Source organism: Cyclopterus lumpus, chromosome 5, assembly GCF_009769545.1.
Source record: "Cyclopterus lumpus isolate fCycLum1 chromosome 5, fCycLum1.pri, whole genome shotgun sequence".
NCBI lineage: Eukaryota > Metazoa > Chordata > Actinopteri > Perciformes > Cyclopteridae > Cyclopterus > Cyclopterus lumpus.
Genome location: NC_046970.1, coordinates 16,701,845 through 16,715,962, shown reverse-complemented (window position 1 = coordinate 16,715,962; position 14,118 = coordinate 16,701,845). Strand labels below are relative to the sequence as shown.

The 14,118-nt window shown below is 41.2% G+C and overlaps 2 protein-coding genes across 4 annotated transcripts; both read left to right on the top strand.

The window, feature by feature from the left end:
- The first annotated feature begins 216 nt into the window (after nucleotides 1-216).
- Nucleotides 217-13,483, top strand: LOC117731472 (ras association domain-containing protein 1-like). Of its 3 annotated transcripts, XM_034533859.1 has the most exons (9): nucleotides 217-636; nucleotides 1,588-1,943; nucleotides 3,065-3,189; nucleotides 8,468-8,572; nucleotides 8,651-8,936; nucleotides 9,044-9,159; nucleotides 9,475-10,944; nucleotides 11,653-12,682; nucleotides 12,775-13,483. In XM_034533859.1, exons 2-7 carry the CDS (start codon nucleotides 1,622-1,624, stop codon nucleotides 9,619-9,621), a joined length of 1,101 nt encoding a protein of 366 aa, XP_034389750.1. In that variant the 5' UTR covers nucleotides 217-636; nucleotides 1,588-1,621; the 3' UTR covers nucleotides 9,622-10,944; nucleotides 11,653-12,682; nucleotides 12,775-13,483. The 3 variants fall into 3 exon arrangements, with proteins under 3 accessions (XP_034389750.1, XP_034389751.1, XP_034389753.1); XM_034533860.1 differs by lacking the exons at nucleotides 217-636; nucleotides 1,588-1,943; nucleotides 3,065-3,189 and adding an exon at nucleotides 5,717-6,365; XM_034533862.1 differs by lacking the exons at nucleotides 217-636; nucleotides 1,588-1,943; nucleotides 3,065-3,189 and adding an exon at nucleotides 6,384-8,282.
- On the top strand, nucleotides 11,711-13,483 carry tusc2a (tumor suppressor 2, mitochondrial calcium regulator a). The gene is made up of 3 exons (XM_034533863.1): nucleotides 11,711-11,890; nucleotides 12,562-12,682; nucleotides 12,775-13,483. Exons 1-3 carry the CDS (start codon nucleotides 11,742-11,744, stop codon nucleotides 12,838-12,840), a joined length of 336 nt encoding a protein of 111 aa, XP_034389754.1. The 5' UTR covers nucleotides 11,711-11,741; the 3' UTR covers nucleotides 12,841-13,483.
- Nucleotides 13,484-14,118: the final 635 nt, after the last annotated feature.

Sequence of the window (14,118 nt, the reverse complement as noted above, 5' to 3'; positions counted from 1 at the left end):
AAATCCAACATTCAGGGAGGGTGAAGACTGAACATGACTACAGCGAGAATGTTAATAATTAAGAAAGAAGACTAGCCACACATTCCCTTTGAAATAAAGGCTTCGAAGATCAGTGTTGTGAATGAAACCCAAATCCATCACAGTGAGAGACAGCAGGGAACTTTGCACGCCCACTCAGCTGCGCTCTGGACTCAGAAGCACCCCCTATGTGAAAGCATTCCGGATGTGGCTGCAGCTCATGATCATCTTACTCTCTGTTTTTCATGACAAGCTGCTTCCTCCTCCAACTCAGTCTGACACAAACGAGAGATGCTCCGTATCTTGAGAGGCGCTCGGATTCCGCGGTCCCGCTGACGTTACCGGGACAAGTTGACGTTAGTGGGACAAGTTGACGTTACCAGGACAAGTTGACGTTGACGTGACCGGGACAAGTTGACGTTAGTGGGACAAGTTGTCGCCGCGGTGACCGGCCGGCGGGCGATGAGAGATTGTTTCCAGAGATGTAGCCGCGGACGCACTGCTCCGTTACTCGGAAGCCGTCGGAGATCTTCTGCGTAAACTTTTTTTTCTCCTCGCGGATGGAGGACGTTTTGAGACAAAGCGGCAGCTGCGGGACTGTTTTTCTCCACTGCGTTGGTAATTAAGCTAAAAGAAGGTTTTCTTTGAAGTTGTTGGTTTCATTTAGCACGCCTGTTGTTCGGGACTCAACTTTTTTCAGTTTTCATCCTGCGAGCACTCATAATTGTTTTCGTGGCAGGAATGACTTGGCTCCTAGTGTTTTAAGACGCAGAGATCTGACATCTGATACATAACATGTGAAAGTAGTTTGTTTTACAGGTTGATGTGGTTACTTTCATACCCTGCTTTATTATGATAGTTTGGGAGACAAATATTAATTACCCTTTTTATATCGAGGAGGCATGTTCAAATTGTGGTTTCTAAACCAGCGTATACAAAATATGTTAATTAAATGTCTGAAATCTGCTGTTTGAAAACGGCCTAACAAACATAACATAAAAGCCTACTCGTATATAATCAATGTATCTAAATACATTTACTCTGGCAATGTAACGTTACTTAAGTACAATTTACTTGGTTATTTCCGTTGCTTTTTCATATGTTTTTTACTGCATTTATTTGACATCTGTACAGAATAAGATTTATAAAATATGGTTTATTGATACAAAGCAATCTGCCTAACAGTATACATTTGTTGAAATCAAAATGGTCTCCACCTTGACGGGCTTTAACATTAACATGCTATTTACACCTTAAAGCATCAGCAATAATAATCCAATAATATAAAATGTACCCGCTATACCTTTGTAATTTTAGTTAAGTAAAATTGTTAATAGTATTTGTAAATATTTTTTAATTGTGGTTTTGCTACATGAATATATTTTTCATTTAATCCTTGTCAATCAGGCAATCGTTGATATTTAGTTCTCTTTTTTAAGAGAGATCTGAGAACACTTTAGATCTTGAATTGAGATATAATCTTATAATGTCAAAATCACATTGTTTCAAGTTTTGAACTGTGGTCTTTGGAAGGCCAAGTGTGTTATTGTGTGTTTTTCTGTCTGACAGTGATGATGGAGGCAGATGGGCTCTAAATGACACAATGTCTTGGGGTGAGTTCATCGAGCTCCGTGACCTGAGGCCAGACAGAGAGCAGATAGAGTTGACCCACGGCACACATTCGCCCTGCTCACCTCCACGTCTGGAGAGAGCCAACGCCCTGAGGATCAGCCCGGGGAAGGTGCCAGACCTGCTGAGCCGGGCGGGGATCATCAGAGTCCTGAGCAGCACCCAGGACCCCCAGCTCCCCGAGGAGAAGGGCGAGGGACACGACTTCCAGCCCTGCAGCCACGCTCAGCCCACATGGTGTGACCTGTGTGGAGACTTCATCTGGGGCCTGTACAAGCAGAGCCTGCGGTGTGTCAGTGAGTATAGCGGTTTGTGCACATGTGTGCGTGCATTTGTGATCCCCTCTGTGCATTAACAGGAGCAGAAGTTATAGCACGACTGAGGAGGAAAATGGCTCAAACAGGGAAAGATGTAGCCACACATAGTTGCAGGCCAAAATAACCCATCAGTACTCATTCTCAACACGTAAATCTTAATCTTTGTTGGCTCGGTTTGCAATGCCAGACATTTTCTCCATGTTGTTAATTGTTTCTGAAGTAGCCAGACCTAGCATGCAGTTGTTTAAGTGGTTTTGGTGGTGAGATCCTTTCAGGCCCATGGCTGCTACAGATATGCTCTTCTTGCTCAAGACTTATCTTAGAATTATCGTGAATTTCCTTTTCATCAACTGAAACCCACTGAAATATAGCTGTGGTTTATGTAAAGCATTTAGTGTGCCGGAAAGAAAACACTTCTTGACAGTGATCTAAATATTAAACCGCAGGTAAGTCACAAAAAAACAGTGACACGAATACAGAAGTATTACATTCATAAGTGAACATAGATTTGTTTCCCCTCTCAAATATGTAAATACTCACGCCTAGTTTCAATGCATTAGTGATCATAACATCATAAGCAAAATAAAAAGCAAAAAAATATTTATTTACACAGAGTCTTAGCTAGAATTTGATAAAAGATTATAAGACATCTGATATTTTGTTTGTTGTTTAATGCCACCCAATACAACTGTTCCACCATAAAGCAAACTTCTATGATGTATATAATGTTCAGTTCTTAGTGCCATTAACAGAAATGTGTAATTTTAATGATATATTATGTTTATTATTGAGGTCATAGTTTATAAAGGTGCTGTTGAACTGAGCTGCATTATATATTTAGTGGTGTTTCTAATATTCTGCCTCGGTATATATGCCAATTAAAAGGGAAAAAATAGATACCTCTCAATCGGGGATCAGACCCTGACCCCCTCTTGCTGTAAGGTGATGAGTCACGACACCACCGTGTAGCGCCACATTGAGAACTATTCTCTACAATACTATCAAATGCGTGCTTACTGCAGACGATGTTATGTGTATTTATGTGTTTGGCAGTGTGTGTGTGTGTGTGTGTGTAAACCTGTGACTTTCTACTCTTACAGATTGTAGATTCACGTGCCACTACCGTTGCCGGGCTCTGATCCGGTTGGACTGCAGCTGGGACCGAGGCTCTGCGGCTGACCACACATTTGTAGTGGAGCACACCATAGAAACAGACACCAACGTGGTAAGGACCTTTTGTATTTGGCATTATGACTGGCCTGGTATTCTCTGGTTGTTCATACGCAGGCGTGCTCACAATCAAAGAACACAACATCAAGAAGTTGTTGCCATATTGTACCATTTACATTTTAAAATGTTATTGTTACCATTAAAAAGGAGACAATCAACCAGACGTTGCTTTGCATGTTACATTACGCGCTACCTGGTAATTCTGCTGGACTGCTTTAAGGAACAAAATCAAATGTTTCATGGTCAAAATGGGAGCCATTTTACATGGATATAAAGACCCGGCGTCAATCCAGTTCCACTTACTGCAAACTGGGGAAGTTTGTTATTGCTGAGAAACACAAAACGGGACAGGTAACAGCGATCTGGTTAAGTTTATTTAAGTATACTGCAGTGAAACATCGGTCCCTGAGCAAGCTGTGTTATACATTTAAGAAAACAAACTCAACAACAGGATTTTTTTTAGCATGATGTACCATAACATCTTTCACTTTAATTGTAGAGTTACATGTTTTAGTCGTGCCTTTGCTTTGTTTATTATAGGGGCATAACAAGTGCCAAAAACATTGTACTATACCCTATCCAGATAAACAGACAGATAAAGTTATGTCCTAATGGCTCAACATCTTAAATCTTAATAGAAGACTCCTCACTGGGCTCTTCTGTGCCACATTGTTATTCATAAAGAGGGGAGTCAAGGCTACAGGCCCATAGTCGTTCAAGGCAGCTGGGTTTGGTCTCTTGGTAACAGGGTTTATTCCCTCTCTGCTTATTAAAGGATGTCTGGAATGTAAAAACTTCAGCAGAGTATGAACAGTATGAGGACAGTGCTAGATATTGTCTTGGTGCTGGGTTTTTGTGTGCACAGGCCTCTTACACAACAGACGTTTTCACTTGACATCGCAGGAGAAAGGGCAGGTGGAACTAACAGACCATTGGTAATGGCTCCGTTACAGTGGTGTGGACCATAAAGCAGTGCCAGGGAGTCAGCATGCAAAGTACCAGAGCCATAATTTATGTCATTAAATAACACCTGTGTTCGTCCTGCTATGACCTAAAACATCTGCAATGAAAACCGTACCACAAAATCTATCAGAGTATTCTGTGAGAACGGCAGGACAGTTTTTGGGCGGAGCAGTCTACATATGTGAACTCCTAACTTCACACTAGGAGGCTCCAAAGTATTTCCTGCCAGTACACCATGGCCAGTACTTGTGCTGGTATCCAACAAGATATGACCAACTCCTCAGCATGTGAGAATAACACTGAGGATAGTTTACAAATGTCTCCACCAGTTGGACACATGCCCTTGGTTATTATGTTCTCTGTGTTATTACTTGGACCAATTAAAATGGCACACAAGGGTGACATGTTCCAGATGAACAAAGGAAAAAGGTGGATTGTTTATCTGTCTCAAAATTATAGCTTGAAATGTAGAAATGAAAGACAATTTGATCAACATACCTTATTTTTCTGTAGCCAGATTCTAACTACAAGGTTAAAAACTCAGTACAGTACAGAGTCTTTAGTCATCTTTAGTCAAATTATAGTATTGGTCCACCTGATGGTTTAAAAGGAGTTCACGTTGCAGCATACTGAAAAATAGGGATTTAGAGGTTTTTTTAAAGCTGAAATTTACAACTTGACACACACTGACACACAGATGAGAGCTGAGATGCCACAATTATTCGACGCAAAAATGTATTCTCTATTGAGTACTGATCTGATACAAGAGCTGTCTTTTTCCCGAAGTTAAAATCTGTACATCTGACTCAGTGGAACTCATGTTTATTAACAGGATAATTGTGGTGGCACAAACAAAAATTGGGTTACATTCACTGCTTTTTTCCCCCCTGACCACCTGTCCAAAACTCCAAAAGAGATAACTAGTTTTCAGCCACCTTCATGTCAGTATATCCCAATTCGCACATATTCAGAAAAATCTGTTTGCCGGTCACAATTGGAACTTGGAAGCTGACGTAATTGTACAATAACTCAAGTACCACATGAAGGCAACATAATGAAGGATCCTGATGAGTTGCATTATGGGAATCCAGTTTAAGCACTACTTGGCACTGAAAGTTAGGACATGTCAGCGTCTGCTGCTTTAATTATGTTTATTTGTTGCCTTCCTCTTCTTTTTAGTTCCCTGGTTGTATGGAAGTCTGATCCTAGTTTGCACTGAAACATTTTGACATTGACATTCAGTGCAACTGAAAATATAACATCCATATCAATTCAGTGATTCTGTTTGCATATGGTGACATTTAGGGGGATTCGGGGGTATCTCCCTCTTTTCCCCTGAGAGAAAACATGGTTTCCACATAACCAACATAAAACTCTTAGGTTTTATGTTTGGGGCCTAAAAGTTCAACATATTTACTTGCAGCTCGTACATTGAATAATAAAAAGATGTACACCCTGCCTCTGGCCACGTGTGACCAGACCATAGACTGTGGGACCAGGCCGACCGCTTATCACATGACAAACACAGCGGGGGAGCAACCGTGGGAGAGGCGGCAAAAGGAAGGGGTGAGGAGGGGGTGAAGCCTTTGGCCATTTCCCCTCATCGTCCAATCGTGACCGGCTATGGTGGGTTTGTGTATTTTCCAAACTCGGCTCAACGGACCTGGGTGGGGCCTCGGCGAGGGGAAGGAAGCGAGGCAGCTAGGGCGGGTGCCTGAACGCATCCTGTTTCACACAGACTTGAGTTTGGACAGTGGAAACGTGGCCCGGTTGAAGTTAGAAGAAGAAGAAGAAAAAAGACAGTAGTATTTGCTCGATTAGACAGTTGTTATCAAGGCGTAACAGAGATACTTTGTCCTCGGAGAGAGATTAGTTCACCGTTATTCAGAACATTTCAGCCAGACTTCTGTTTCGCCGGGTTTTGTTTTGAGAGAACTTTGCGTGAGTTATTTTCACACTTTCAGTCGTCGTATCTTAAGTTCCGGTTGTTGACCTTAGTGCTAAAAGGCTTTACCGGTAGTCAGCATGACAAACGCGGCTAGCAGCTCGGAGAAAACCCCCTCCTTCGAGATGACCTGGGGCAGCTCCACCAGCAGCGGCTACTGCAGCGAGGAGGAGCCCGACTCCGAGTTCGAGCAGTACTTCACCGCCCGGACATCGTTCTTCCCCAAAACCCGGAAAGCTAACGTTAATGCTGACGTGAAGAAGGTGAGAAGTAAAAGTAAACTTTAAGTTTGAGTAAAAAATAAAAGGTCCTGTAGTCGGTGTAAAAAGGAGAAGTGAGAACACAAATATGGTGACGTGGTGGTTCGTCTTTACTAACGTTTCTGTCGCGCTATTTGAGGTTTCTCAGTTTTTCTGCCTAAATTGGGTATTTTAACGTGTTTAGGAGTTGAATGCAATTGTGATGCTTGCCAAGTGAGCTTTCAGGTTAAGGGTGGAGATCTGGTTCTTCCAGTTTTGAGTAATTGGACTTGAGACTTAAAATGAAAAATGGATTGAGAACATATATTAAAAGTCATGTCAGTACTGGTGGACTATTCACAATCCATCAGTGCATCTTTCTAATTGTAACAAAGCACAGACCCACAGCTGAACTCATGCAGAGAACAACTCAAATGTCATGTTTTGTGACGCACACCGGCTTCTCAAGTTTCCACCCTAACACCCACCATTCATTGACTATTCAAGGTTCTCATACTTATTTCTCAATCACAGATGATTCATGTGTTGTTTTGGAATTATTATTTTTCTTTTCCTTTAGTCACCCACGCCCAATAAGGTATCAGCTTTCTTTATTGGAAAACAGATGTTGTTTATTGGAAAACTCGGTGACATTCACCCTTTTCTGTGTCTCTGTTCTCATGTTGGCACTGTCAACTCTGTGTTTTTGATGACATGTTGAAATGCTGCTGTTGCATATGTTGTTCCTCCTGTTATCATTTGGGAAAGTTCAACATGGCCCACATATTGATTAATTGACTAGTTAACAGCAGTATATTCACTTGAGTCTTTCAATCTGCATACTTATTGCCACTATTGATCTTGTTCTGCTGGACACCGATTTATAAGCTACCAAGCTCATTTAGAGCTTACAACTTTGCCCGGTTTGTTTTTCATCAGACAATCTATAGTAATAAAAAGAGGCACAGTCTAGTTGGACACATTGTCACAATATTTTGAGGGGAAAATAAACTCCAGCAGAAATGTGTGTTTGTAATAATGGAGAAATCTGCATTTGGGTCAATGCAGCGTTCACAGACACTGGATATTGATTTTACTCTTCAGGAAACCCCCCTGCTCATATGAACCTCAAGGAATAAGCTGGAGCACAGTATGGAAAATAAATCGGTGCTGCCTCGCAGCTCTGTTGCTTTTTTAAAATTGTATACAGGAAATACCAATCGGTCAGTTCACTCAGGAAAAGCCCTAACTGAGGTAATGGTGATGCAGACGACAAATGCCAAATGTGCATGACTGAAACATGACTGCGATAGTGCGGTTGATGAGGCAGCTGACTTCACAGGATGTGTCTCTGAAACACAGGAGGGCTTTGTCTCTCCCACTTGGGAAAACCGGAGAGGGGAAGCTATTTATACATGAATACCAAGTTGAAGAATGCAATGCAGAACCGTTGTCTGCACTCATTACTAACAGCTGCAAGTTGCACATAGCCCTCCTTCCTCTACCCCTCCTAGGCCGAGGAGTCGGAGTAGTCGGAACAGGATTGGGTAGAGCTGACATCATCGTTTTCACCCTTTGCTGCGTTGTCAGGAAGTTGAGCCTGATGCAACTGGTGCTCACTGTTAGAAATACCGGTGGTCGAACAGGAAGTCGATTCACAACAGCTTTACCAAAGTTTGGCTTTTTGTAATCTTCTGAACAATATTAGTTTTAGAAGAGGAACTTATTTCAATCAAATTTGGATCACGCCATTGTTTCTTTTACATGATAGCGTCACATCGTCTTCAAACTTTCTCGATTCCTAAAAACTTACTTTGAGACATACAATGTTTTCATACAACAGCAGCATTTGTAAGCAAGATCTTTCTTCTTTAAAAGTCCTATCCTCACTCAAGACGGTCTTCAACACATCTTTTATGTGTTTGGGATTGGTACAAAAGTGTAAGTTAGACACAATGTTTGTAATTGTTAGAAAACATGTTTTAAGAACGTAATGCACAACTAAACTGTCCAGTGTCCATTCATGTACTAGTACATTGTGTGCGTTCCTCTTGCCCTGTTGTGGTTTGGAGATGAGCCCTGCCACCTGGTGGTCTAACACTGTAACTCCTCACTGTCCCCTCCAGGATGAACAAATTGAATGGGGAAAGCAAGAGTTGACAACTGTAGATATTCAGCAGAAGGTGAAGGAATACAATGCTCAAATCAACAGCAATCTGTTCATGAACATGGTGAGTAGTGATGATTGACAACAAATGCATGCATTTTTAAAGTGGCAGGGTTTTTCACATTTTTACTTTACTCAACAGAACAAAGATGGTTCCTACACTGGCTTTATAAAAGTGCAGTTCAAGTTGGCCCGTCCTGTGTCAGTTCCACCTCCGAAGAAAGGGGGTCAAGATGCTGGACGGAGGAAGGCCAGCGGAGTGAAGCGTCGCACCTCTTTCTACCTGCCAAAGGATGCATCCAAGCATCTGCACATCAGCTCACGCACTTCTGCTCGAGAGGTCATCGAGGTTTTGTTGAAAAAGTTTACTGTGGTTGACAATCCTGGCAAGTTTGCTCTGTTTGAGCGGAGCGAGCGTCATGACCAAGGTATCGCTCCACTTCGTTACGTTTACACATTGACCTTCTGCAGTGTTTTTAAATCAAAATGTGCATGCTTTACATTAATTTGAGTTTTTTTTCCCCTGCTCTTTCAGTTTATGTTCGCAAGGTGTCTGACGATGAGAGTCCCCTGCGCCTTCGTCTGTGTTCTGGGCCCAATGAGAAAGTCCTCAGCTTTGTTCTGAAAGAGAATGAAACTGGAGAAGTCAATGTGAGTGAAACATGAATTTGAGAATAAGGGCCAGGGCATGTGTTTAGTTTAGACCAGTGGTTCTCAAATGGTCGTACTCCAGGGGGTACATGAGATTTAAAAAATATAGATATTTAAAATTGGCATCCAGTAAAAAAATCAGACACTAATGGCACAATGCTGTCTATAACATATGTTTTTCAACCAAAAATACTTTGCACTGGTTAGGGGTACTTGGCTGAAATAATATTTCACAGGGGATGATACATCACTGAAAACTGTTGAGAATCACTGGTTTAGACACTGTACTTATTATTATTTGTTATGTTCTTACAGTGGCATGCCTTCTCCATGCCCGAGTTGAAGAACTTCCAGCGCATGCTGCAGCGTGAAGAGGAGGAGCACGTCAAGCAGATAGTGCGGCGGTACGCTCTGGCCCGTACTAAGATGCAGGAGGCTCTGGCTGGCTCGACCCCCGGCTGAGACGACTCTGCGCTCGGGGGTTAAACCTGCACGTCTTGGCTGGACAATCTCCTGAAGATGACCGGTCATCGCTGCATCCAAAGATCCCAGATAATACAACTCTAAACGCCTCTTGGGTGAACGAGAGAGTGAGACAGGGCGCAAGACAATGAGAGCGAGAGAGCTAGCGCGAATGTGCGTGTGAAATGATGCGAGAGATGAGAAGTGCCTTACACCTGGAGAGTCTGATGTGCCTGAGAGAATTGAGTTGAGAGAAACGACACTGGCAGATGAGACTGTGGTTTTATCCAGTAATGTACCTCAGCTGTGTCACTTTAACTCTAAAGAAAATGTCAGGGAGTTCTTTTTTTGTCGCATTTTGTTTAAAAATGTGATTAATATACATTTGTAGATGCAGTGCTAAAATTGAGCCTCATGTTGTAATTGATCTGAGGATTACACATCTGGAAGTTGCATTCCTTTTTATTTTTCCAGATTACAAAATTGGTAAAATGTCATATCATGACATTACAGCTAAATTCGAAGAAACCTAATCTCGTTTTTGAACCATGAAAACAAATAACTTCCACACTGAAATGTTTTCTTTTATCATATTAGAAAGTTAAATACACATTATTTGCTGAAGAGTATTTGGATTTTCATTTGACCTAGCCTAAAAAAATCTGCCGTGTCCTCTCGACACCCCTGATGGGTGCAACTCTTTTTTTTTTTTTTTTTTTTTACGGTCAAATTGTGAATTTGACTGATGTATGGACATTTGTATGCACTTATGAATGTCATAGAGAGCAGTGTCACTCTGGTTGACTGGAACCTTGAATGGATATCGGTATACATGTGTTTCCCTGAAAGCTGTTTGTCTTTCCTTCATATCTTTGTTTTTTTCTGTCCTTTTAAGAAAGTCTTTGTCTTTAGTTCTTCACTTCACTATCATTGTATCCGGCTTTGCACGTATTTACATGTTGAAGCGACAATTCAAAATGTGACAAATGTGCACCGCGTTAAGTAAAGAATTCCCCAGTTCAAATAAGTTTCTGTATTTCTTGGATATCATAAACGTTTAAATATGCCCTTTTTTTTTTTTTTAGATGAAAACAAAACCCTAACCCCATAGAGTTAAATGCATGTTCATCTGACCATCATTCAGATTACCGGCTCATGTTAAGCAGTAGAAAGCACAATGACGTCCTCTTAACTGTCTCGGTCCCGCCTGTCTGTCCGATCAGCTGATCGCCATCCTAAGGACCAAAACAAGCTAACGCTAGCTTTACGTAGCCGGGGGTAAAAGTTATGAAAGGACATGTCGATTTAATTCTGTATTATAAGGTAAGATTCTGTCTAGAAAAACATTTATCGCGTTTGTCAGTCTAGGGCCCCAATTATTTAGTGTTTGTCTGGGAGACGCGTCGCTATTTCGTCTGGCTGGTTGACGCTTAGCTGCTGTAGCTAACCTGCGTCAGCGGCAGAAGCTAAGCGGCTAACTCGCCTAAATATGCGTTAGCTTCACCTAGCTACGTGTTATTGGCTACACTGGTCCAATACTAAGATGGTGCTTTATGAGACATGTTCTGTGCATTACGGATAAACTGACGGTTGTTTTTATACCCTAACATGGGAATGTAACTAACGTTAAGAACTAGATTAGCTCGCGTTTAGGGTTCGGTAGTTCTATAGTGTGCTAGCTTCTGGTGAAACAATGCAACGTTAGCTCCGACATTGCCTGGTTGAGTGAACTGATTTTGTGTTTGTTTTTGTCTATCTTAAGCTTGACAACAGTTATTGTGTCAGCATCTTATGATTCAATTGCGTTTTTCTAAATCAAATTCGGACTTATCATGCATTACATTGATAATAGCTGTGCATTAAATATAGTGCATCAGCTATTCATCAATATTGATTCAATTTGATTCACCATGTAACACGTCACTTGCTCAACAAACAGTGTTTTACAACAGGCAGCAGAGTTAGTGGTCACACAACTACCTGAACACCAGGCAGAAAGTCAAGTCTGATGTGTGTGTTTTTTCTTCTCAGATCCTGGCTTTGATAATGAAGTGAGAGCGGCTGGCCACCAACCAGATTGAAAGCATTAACTGGAGACTAACTATGTCTTATCTCTGAGAATGGGAGGAAGTGGGTCCAAAGCTAAAGGTGTCTGGCCTTTCTCAGGCAATGGAGCTGGAGGGGATTCATCCAGTGATGGGAGCGAGCAATCTGTGGCTCGCCTCAAAGGTTCCAGACACGCCACACCGTTTGTTTTTACCAGGAGGAGGTAAATAATACATGATTGGAAAATGGTAAAGGTTTGCTTCACCTAAATCACAACTTATTTTCTTGAATTAAAAAAAAGAAAAAATGTTATGTGGTTTGACATAATATCCTGGAAATAATTCAATGGCTGTCAAATAAAGGCATTTTACGCCTGTTATAAAGCTGGAAGTAGAGATATGACAAAACGAGGGGGGAGAGAGAGAGCGAGAGATGGGAATGACATGCAGCATAGGTCTCAGGGTGGATGGAACTGGGGACACTGGGATTCATGGTCGGCACCCTAACCCCTAATCACCTGAGTGCCTCAAATAGAAATAGTTGATGATACTAAGGCAGAGCTGTTAAATGTATCAACTTTATTCATCCTTAGCAGGGCTATTAAAAAGTCAACAGCAGAGCACACACGCAGCTAAAAATGCAAAACAATACATTTGTAAAATACTTCAAAGTGCTAAAACTGCTAGTTGTTAGGCACTAGAAAGTAGAAAGTAGAAAGTCAGCTGTGGAAAGTAACGGTCAGTATCTCAAAACCTCTGCACATTAAACTTAGCTGGAATACCGCTAGAGGTATGTGAGAAAATATAAGATGGTTATAGTTTTTTGGGTAAACTGAGCAAGTTTCCATCTCCTGACTTGTGGTTTTAGACTGATGTTGACTTACTGTATTGGCAGTTCTTTGTACTATGACGAGGACGGCGACCTTGCCCATGAGTTCTACGAAGAGACGGTGGTGACAAAAAACGGAAGAAAAAAGTCCAAGTTGAAGAGGATTCATAAAAATTTGATCCCACAGGTGAGCAAGAGCCACATTTTGGCAATGCTGATCTAAATGAAGGATGTTCTGAATGATTTGTTGATTTGAATATTTATGTACTTATTTTCTAGGGACTTGTGAAGCTTGACCACCCCTGTATACACGTAGATTTCCCCGTCGTCCTCTGTGAGGTGTGAAAAGTTGCACTGGACTGATCTACTATGAAGTGCAGCAACAGGTCCTCTTCTCGGAGCAATGTTTTGTCCCAGGGTCAAAGCATAAAAGTCAAGATTGGAGCCGTGGTCTGGAGAGCAAAAGGAACATTCAAACTGTCGTATAAAACTGATATACTGAATGAAATGTTATACATTTGAATTCAACTTCGGTCAGAGGGTGCCCTGTTCACAGAAATCCATATTTTGATATTCACGGAAGTAGCGTTGGTTCAGGTTGTGTGTCCACTACCCAGCTGATATGTAAGCAGTCTTCGAGAATACATACAATTCAGTTGTATTTCTCCTTGATGTGAAAAAGGCTTTAACGGTTTATGCCTTCTGTGAGACGTAGAGTGAAACTTTGTGTGTCTTTGTGTGTGTACATGTGTGCACTTAGGTTTGTTTGAGTGAGTGTGTTTGAGACCGGGACGGAAGATTTAGGTACAGGATAGAATAATGGATTGTGAAATGTATTATATATATATATATATATGGTCATGTATTGTCATCTCTGAGTCTGTCTCAGTAACCAGAGCTCAGACCTGCACTAGTGAACATAATGTACTGTAAATAATATCAGATTTCTTAGTTGGAAATACTTGAATAAATGGTTTACTGAGCTGAACATCTGGACTCAATACCGTTTCTATTATGTTGGCTATGGTCTCTTATTGACTTTGAGTTATGTCAAATAACACATTTTATTTTTTTTACATCTTAGGAAAGGAAAGCATATTTCCTTTCTTTTCAAGAGTTCGATGAGAAAATGTAAACCACTCTTGGATTAAACAAATCAGATAAAACGTTAGAGTGATTTACAGGTGCTGGTATATTTTGTTACCTTTGAGCAGACCCACACAACATGTTTACAGTCTTCATGCTGAGCGAGCTGTTCATATTTAATGCACAGATATGAAAGTGGTATCAATCTTTTCATGAAAACTCACTGTGTGCTCTGTGCAATAATTTCAGTTTGCTGGAAATGAATGGACACGTTGAGATTGCATTCAGTCAAGTGGTCACTTTTAAAAAATGTAGTCAGCAATTCCTGCACTTATGACTGCTGTAATTATAACCCTGATATCTCCAGTCTTATTTTTAGCTTTTCCTCATTGCCTTCTTGAATTTCCTCGCTGAGCTGTACGGCTGCTATGTTTGATTTATTTATACCTAGTTATAATGCAAAGATGGAGATAATTGCAATACATTTCCATTTCCACAACATGTAAGGTATCCCACCTCAAGATGGCAGCAGGCATC

Excerpts from the sequence above, each read along its gene's own strand:
- tusc2a (XM_034533863.1), top strand. The coding sequence starts at position 11,742 with ATGGGAGGAAGTGGGTCCAAAGCTAAAGGTGTCTGGCCTTTCTCAGGC. Across the intron at positions 11,891-12,561 it reads TTTGTTTTTACCAGGAGGAG|TTCTTTGTACTATGACGAGG; the intron begins GTAAATAATACA and ends CTGTATTGGCAG. Across the intron at positions 12,683-12,774 it reads ATAAAAATTTGATCCCACAG|GGACTTGTGAAGCTTGACCA; the intron begins GTGAGCAAGAGC and ends CTTATTTTCTAG.
- LOC117731472 (XM_034533859.1), top strand. The coding sequence starts at position 1,622 with ATGTCTTGGGGTGAGTTCATCGAGCTCCGTGACCTGAGGCCAGACAGA. Across the intron at positions 3,190-8,467 it reads TAGAAACAGACACCAACGTG|GATGAACAAATTGAATGGGG; the intron begins GTAAGGACCTTT and ends TGTCCCCTCCAG. Across the intron at positions 8,937-9,043 it reads GAGCGAGCGTCATGACCAAG|TTTATGTTCGCAAGGTGTCT; the intron begins GTATCGCTCCAC and ends CTGCTCTTTCAG.